The following is a 7,779-nucleotide window of genomic DNA, read 5'->3' as shown; positions in this document are numbered from 1 at the left end:
GTATCCGGTACCAAACACATGCTACATCAAAAATGCACTCCCAAAGCGCTCAAAAGTCTAACATGCGACCTATAATTTGAGCGCTCTATAGTAATCTTCCGCGATTACTCGTGAACTTCTGCTTGGTCGACTTCGAGGGCATCGAGGGCACGTCTGTGACGTCATTGAAAGTAGTACTTAATTCTGTGCAATTGTTTTGCTAGGTGCCACATTTACAGCGGAAACAGTTTGTATTTTCAATAACAAAAACAAAAAAGCATTCCATTTTACCCATACGTTGCAAACTAGCTGCTTATATTTATAAAAAGGAATGACAAGATGCGGCGATCATATGCCCTTTTTGCCCGCAGCACAGCTTGGAATTATTTTGGAGGTGAACGGGGAGGGGATGGCGGGCAAGTACGCGAGGCCTTGGTGGAGTGAGGGAGGGTAAAGCTGTGAGTGGAGTGGAGAGTGTGCAAGTCCAGGCGTTTCAGTGGTGCAATTTCTTGCGATGGTGTGTTAATACTGATCGGGGAACATATGTGATGCTGTGAAGCCCTTTGTAAACTTGATGGAAAGAGAGAACGCCGTCGCAACATGGCTGCGACTCAGGCTCAAACTGACGGTCCACCACAAATCCACGCAAATTCAAACAATGTAAGCGAAAAAGAAGCTGCTGTGGCAGCGTTCACGAATGGTAGTGATGATTCTGGGATGGGCTCATCGTCGAATGAGAGCTTCACACCCGGTAAATCGATCACGCCCCCTTCAAACCCAATCTCCACAGTTCCTCTGCCTGGAATGGTGAGTTTCAGCAGAAGTTTCCATGTTGATGTGTTAGGGGCTAATGGGTCAGTATTGACGCGTTTGCCTCTACTTTTTACATTCACCTCCAATTTTCTTATCATTTTATCAGTGTGGTTTTTAAAATACTGATTGCTTCTGATAGGTTTTCCGTAGGTGCCTTAGGGCTAGGCCTTGGGCTAGGCCAATCTGTTCCGCTGCTGTTACGTCTACATTAGTGGGAATGCCAGTATCAGTTTGGGTTTGTTTGTGGTGACAATTATATATTGATGCTGTAATTTTTTAAGTTATTCTGATACGGGTTCTGTTGTAATGTGAATGAGAATTGAGAGAATTGGTCTATTGCTATTTACCATTAGTGTGACAACTCCGGTTTAGGTTTATTCACAATCTTCGGTCTGGCTTTGCTGTTCACTAAATTTCCTGTGGATGCTTGCCAGTCATATTTGAAAGTCATGATTGCTAAGAAGTTAACGTAGCTCAAGCTGCTAGCACATCTTCATTTAATTTTTAAGTATTTTTTACAAGCTTCATACCTATGCAGATGAGACTGTAGTACCAATGTATTTGACCTAAAGGGAATGCTGATTGTTGATTATTAAAATGCTTGTGTTTCTTTTTTGGAATGTGGAGGGCATTTCATTACTGCTATGTCCTGTGTAGGTTATCATGTGTAGCTTTTTTATTAGGTAACAAAAAAACAGGTTATTCAGAGCAGGGTTGCCTTTGCTCTGATTTGACAATGGACTAACCAACATTACTACCACAGGTAGTTGCTCTTCTGACCCTGCCTGTCTGTTGAACAGGTGGGCCAGCGTCCGCCCTTCATGTCTGCGGGCTACCCGGCGCTGGTGCAGCACCACCCCGGCTACGGACCGGCGCCGCACCACTACCCGATGGCGGCTGCCGGCCGGCCCAACCACCTCTACCCACCGCAGGTCAGTCGCGGAGGAACCGGAGCGGTGCCACTGGGGCTGAACTCACCGCTGGGTGTGAGCCACCAAACTCACTGCTGGGTGAGATGCTGCAGCTGAACTGCTGCTGAGTGAGATGCCAAACCCACTGCTAACTGAGCCATTGAATTCACTGCTGGCTGAGATGCCAAACTTACCATTAACTGAACCGCGAAACTTGGAGGTGGAACAGCTGAACTCGTTGCAAATGAACTGCCATAATCGCTGTTCATTGTACCCATGAACTGATAACTAACTGAACAGCTGAATCTGGGTGAGTCACCAAACAGCTGTTGCGATTCTCAGTATATCGCCCTGATCAAGGGGTTGTGGTACTGCAGTCACGACTGGTGTTGTGCTGGGACTGTTGACCGTCCCGATTTTGGCATTTGAAGAAACCGCTGAGTAGACGCGCCACGCGGTCCCATGTGTTTGGTCACAAGGCGTCACAAAAACCCGCTGATCGGTACCCCGATCCGATGTGGGACTCGTCCGTAGAGAAGCCAAGTTTTAGGAAAATATTGCTAGGCCCTGAAGCTTTTTGTTGGGATACATAACTCCCTGAGTCGTCCAGGTCATGTGCCGGGAGAGTGGCTGTTGTCCTGATCCTCAGTCCCCTGAGTCATGTCCCACCATCAGGGAACGGGAGGTGACCGTGGTATACCGTAGAAGACTGATACTCGTAATTGTGGCAAATATCCTGGTGAGGTCTGGTGGGCTAAAAGGATTATTGTCCTGTGTAAAGCTAAACGATCGGCGGTTTCCAAAGTTTGCTCTTTTGGCATGATGTGTCGAATTGCTGGCTATACTCGCCACGGGCAGTTCGCTTCATTCATTACGTACTCCAGAGAAGTGTAGCCTTTTTGTTGTGTAGATACGGCTCTCGCAAGACTAAGCGGTAGATTTTGCACTTTTACATTTCCGGTTATATCTCAGAAACTAATCGATCTACGATGAAGCCATTTTACACGATCATGGCCGGCTTGTTACCCAACAAGTCGATCGCATCTTCAACACTTAAAAGCTTAGGACGACAGAGATAAAGCCTGAAGTACACTAAATATTCTAGGTGCAAAACCTACCGCTAAAACCCGCGAGACCTGACAGAGGTATAGCCTGAAGTACACTAAATTTTCTAGGTGCAAAACCCACCGCTAAAACCCGCGAGACCTGTACGTTCAATTCGTCTAGATGACATGAGCAAATCAGTAGTGACGAAAGGAGTCACCGGGCGTCAGCTCGATCTTGCAGCAACTGTGTTGCAACATTTGCATTTCGCGTTTTGTTTTCTTTTATCAATGTATTTTTTTGCCCATCCTGATTGTGTGCATGGCATGATAGCTGGACCTAGGTCAAGTAGTAAATCCGTATGAACCAGCCAACACGAAGCGTAAACCGCTTTGTAAAAGATGGAAAAGTTTGTAAGTAGCATTGTCATGATAGGATTACGCTGTAACATTCGGTTGTGTTCTCGTGTCTATTTTCTTTCATCAACAGAACGAGATCATGAAATAATCGTGAAAATATTTTGCAAACAAACTCATCGTACAATATTCGGTGTTGAGTAACTGCGCTTTGTTTGTGAATCGTTCTGCTATAGTTTCTTAAATCGAGAGGCGAGTGAAACGCTCTAATGGAACATATCATCGCAATATATAAATGGAATGCTCTCCTGGAACCTATAAAAAGACCGTTTGCACCAACACAATCAGATTGATTTCTGTTAAAGGTATTGTTTACCAATCGCATTATACAGCAGCATTGTGAGTAATTCAGGACTTCTATGAATGAACGGGACCGCTGTTGTGTAGACCGATCGAAGGTGATCAATGTTTCCGTGAGTGATACAGGGTGGATTACTGCTGACGCGTTCAAATTCCAGAAATAGCCACACTCGATACCACGATCTCCGGGTTTCTTTTCAGCGCAAAACCGATCGAGTGAAATCATTCGACTTGAGTTACAGTTCACATCGAATTGACGGTACCTAGGTAAATCCTGCAAAAGCTCAAGTAATCAGCGTGCTCTAATTGATGTTTGCCGACGTTCTCGCTGAATTTAATCTGCACTCGAACGAGGGGCTCTCGTGAATGGGTGCCATTATCGATCTGCCTTATTTGCAGACGCGTAGGTCCCTACTGAATGTGTGCAGATCGGTGTGTGTATGTGTGTGGGGGAGGGGCAGCCGAACTGAGTGGGCTGGGCCCGCAGTGTGCGCCCGTGTTGACATCCGACTCCAGCCCGCCCTGTGTGGGGTCAGTCCGTCTGTGTGGTACAGTCGTAATGAGCCCTGACCGATCGCCGACTGTGGGCGTAACTCATTATCCCGTGTCCCGTTGCCCGGTGGCAGCATTATCCTCGGCTATTTACGCTCGTTTTATACACCTGTCGCGCGGTGGGTGGTCAGAGCACCCTCCATCCTTCCCTCCCGTCCCCTCCCCGGGCCGGGACCGATCGGTCACCGGGTGAACAGGAGGCGTGATGGGTGATTAGCGCCCATACAGGAGCGGCTGTCGGCGCTGAGCAGACGGCACCGAGGCTGACGTGTGACCCGGTCGCCGTTCCAGGCGTACGGACCGGCGCGGGGCTATCCAGGCGCCCAGTGGGACCCGCAGCACCATCCGCAGCAGCATCCGCAGCAGCACCAGCACCCGCAGCAGCCGCCGCCGACGGCGCCCCAGCAGGCGGCGCCGCCCGGCCAGCAGTCCCCGCAGCAGCCGCCGCCCTCATCGACGCCGTCCCAGCCGTCACCGGCGGGCGGGTACCCGTCGGCGCCCGGCCGGCCCCAGCAGCCGCCGACACCCACCCGGCCGGCGTCCGTCAGCTCGGTGAGTACCAGTACACCAGTACACCAGTACCAGTACCAATATCAGTGTCACTACCAATACCAGCACGAACACCGCACCCCCGTCCGTCCGTCGGTCCGTGCGGTCCAGGAGCCGTGACTCATTGGTGCAGTGGTGCTCGCAGCCGCGCCAGTGCCTGCCTGGCACCTGCAGCGAACGCTCAGCCACGTGGGAGGGACCAGGAGGGACGGGGTTCGCAGCCGATAGCACTGTCAGGCTGCCCGCGAACACACTGCCGTGCCAGGACGGGATTTGCAGGCTTGTGGCCGTGTGCTGGCGAGGACGATTGTGGATTTGAGAGCCGGTGGAAGGTCACGCAACTGACCGCTGAGTCGGGCGGACCCCGGCGGGCCCCTCGCGCCACGCGGGGCACCTCTGACTCACACGGAGAGGGGAGGGGCTGCTCTGTAGTACGCGCCGTGCACGCGGCAGTGGGGCGGGGTGAGGGAGTGGGTGATAGAGCGGCTCGGCTGACTGGTCGTGCCCGGCGTCTCATTCAAATCACGTGTCACCGTCGCGGCGGAGACGGCGGTGGGTCGGCCTCGTCGCCGCCAGTCGTGAGTGGGCAGCGGAGCGGCGTGCACGTGCGCTCTGTCCGTGACCCCGGCGATGGAGGAAGGGGGTGGCGGCGAGTTACTGATGACACGCAGCCGTCAGGCCACCGGGCGCCGAGTCGCCGACCTCTGCCCCGTCCCAGGGAGGGGAGGGGCGACCGCTAACGGTCGGCGCGCCACGCTGAAATCAATGCCACTGTCACCCGCCACAGCCACGCCGTCTGCGTAGGAATTTCCCCGCCCCCGCCCCCGCCCCCGCCCCCGCCCCCGCCCCGCGACTCCCAGTGGGGAGGGGCGGCCACGGTCAAGGCTGGCGCGCACACCGCTCTGTTGTGAACCCGGGAAATGGAGCAGCGGCTCGGCTATTAATAGCGCCGACAGACTTCAATGAGCAGCCGGTCTTCTGGCGGGAACGGGGAGGGGCTTCCGGATGGCGGACAGGCAGACGCCGTGGGATGGTGGATGCGGATTTGCTGGACAGTGAGATGATACTGCCCACTACGACGTTAATTGGTGTAGTTTTTATTATATCGAATGGTTCGTAATAGCTGAGCCGTGGTGTTTTGAGCGGCTGTGTCGTCGATTCAGCGTGTCTCAGTCATCTGTCCCTTGTGTCCGGAGACGGAGACGGCCGAGAGATGATTGCCGGTGTCTCCCCAGTGACCGCCTGCTATAAACGAGCCACCGACCCTGTCCGGCCCTGAACCGGTGCGGACCCCGCCGCCAATTGTGCTGGCCGTTTTATATGGCGTCGTCTGCCGCGGTGCGATCCTTGGCCGGCTCTGACGGCCTTCCGCGGCACGGCGCCGCTCCCGGAATACGGGACCGCTCATTACCGATTGTAGCGCGCGGCCAGCGCGGCTCCATTGACTGTCGGCGCCCGTGTGACGTGTTATTTACGGTGCCGGCCACCCTTGACCCTGACTATGAATGGCACGCGCCGCGGCCGACCAGCTGAGAGCGCCGCCCGTCTCGGCGGCGATAATTGTCGGTCGTTGACGCTCAATGGGCGGCGCCTGACGGCCGTTACGGGACCGCTCGGGGTGCGAAATGGGCCACGGTGGCGCGGCACCCCGCTGGCTGCTACCCCTCTCCTCCCCTCTCCTCTCTCCTCCCCTCCCTCTCTCCATCCCCGGTGGGACGGAAGTGGCTGGTTGTGTCGGGTATTGTGGACGAACGGAGCGGCCGACCACTCTGTGAAATGGCCCGGCTGGGACGGCCCGACCCGGCCGGCAGGGATGGATCTACTCTGCCACAGGCGAGCTGAGTGCCCGCCCTGACCCGGTCACTGACTGAGAGGTTGTGCCGTCGGATCCCGGGAATCGACACCGAATTCCACGGCACTTTGAGGTGGCGAGCACTCGTTCTCCGCGACCTGCCTTAGTAGCCGTGAGAATGAGAGGCACGGTTCCTGGATGCCATGAGTTGCGCCAGGGGAAAAGTTCGGTGATGCTGTGGCGTGCGCTTTGCTTGAAAGGCGGCACGGAGTGAATGGATACTAGGATACTAAAGGCAGCGGCGCCAATGCCACGGAAATGCTGACGGGAATGCTCAAAACATCAGCCACGTGGCATGTTCCTAGTATGCTACGGTAGATACTACGGTTGTAGCATGCTTGTTCTGTGATAAATGATTCATATTCGCTGAAACCAAGGCGGCAAATGCCGCTTGTTTCTTTCAGCCCTAGATAACAATCGTCTTGGACGGTTTTAGAGTAGAGCAGGCAAATCGAGGAAGTACAGGCAGACAGCGTAGCGTCTTGCACTACGGCGAAGCCCTGTAGGCCGTAAGGATTAGAGCACGTAATCGGCTGCTTGTTTCCCCACTATTGTTATCTAATCCCAGATTTTTCCCTCAGCTGTTTACAATGCGGTAGCACGAATGCCTGTTGCGTCACCATTGAACCGACATCTGTTGACACAGTCAATAGTCGTACCATGCCACGTGAGAGTCTGAGCTGCTTTTTGTTGTCCTCTGTTGTTTTTGTTGGGTGCCATTGTCACCAAACTAAGACATTGGTTGCTGACAGCCTCGGAGTAGATGTCTGACTCTGTCACATTCCTGGGCTACTCTCTGTGTTCGTTTTTTTTTTTTTGGCCCTGTCTTGATGTCTCAAGTGCTGGGTTGTGTTGGGCCTCCACCCTCCAGTCCCCGGCGGGCGCCCTCATGTGCCGTGACCTCTCTGGGCCACTGCGCAGCGGGGCGCCGCACCTGGCGCCGCTGCAGCCTGGCGTGGCCGGCCCGTGCTGCGGCGGCAGCAGCCGAGCGTGCCCCGCTGCCGACCTGGCACTCGGCTACCCTCCCCGGGCGCCGGCCGGCGGCTCATTTCCGCTTCCCGCCGGGCACAGCCGGCAGACGGCCGCGCCGTGCCGCCGCTGCTGTCTATTCGCGGCAGACTCGGCGGGGGACCGGTCTATGGGGGCACCGGCACTGGGGCGGGCGGCCTAGCTAACGCCACACGCGAGGGTCTTCTCTCCCGGTTACCGGGTGGAGTTGGAGCCAAACCTCCCCGTCCTTCAGAAGCGGCGGGTATTTACCGTCAATCATACGAGGACGCTCAGTTGGCATGGTGTCGTTCTTTGTTGTACTCGGTGTCGAGGCTGACTGAACTTGAGGCAATGGAGTATGAACGACTGTTGA

At 54.8% G+C, this 7,779-nt stretch overlaps 1 protein-coding gene across 1 annotated transcript in view; it reads left to right on the top strand.

Annotated features, from left to right (window-relative positions):
* Positions 1-398: 398 nt before the first annotated feature.
* The window catches only part of LOC122377866 (trithorax group protein osa-like), a 40,824-nt gene continuing 33,443 nt past the window's right edge, over positions 399-7,779 (top strand). Inside the window, exons 1-3 of the mRNA XM_043358382.1 lie at positions 399-786; positions 1,593-1,724; positions 4,307-4,567. Of these exons, the coding sequence (XP_043214317.1) occupies positions 580-786; positions 1,593-1,724; positions 4,307-4,567 (600 nt within the window). The 5' untranslated portion in view covers positions 399-579. The remainder of the gene's footprint in view (positions 787-1,592; positions 1,725-4,306; positions 4,568-7,779) is intronic.

Source organism: Amphibalanus amphitrite, unplaced genomic scaffold (genome assembly GCF_019059575.1).
Source record: "Amphibalanus amphitrite isolate SeventyFive unplaced genomic scaffold, NRLGWU_Aamphi_draft 000052F_arrow, whole genome shotgun sequence".
In the NCBI taxonomy this organism is placed as follows: Eukaryota; Metazoa; Arthropoda; class Thecostraca; order Balanomorpha; family Balanidae; genus Amphibalanus; species Amphibalanus amphitrite.
The sequence above is the reverse complement of the archived record's forward strand: the minus strand, read 5'-3'. Positions and strand labels throughout refer to the sequence as shown.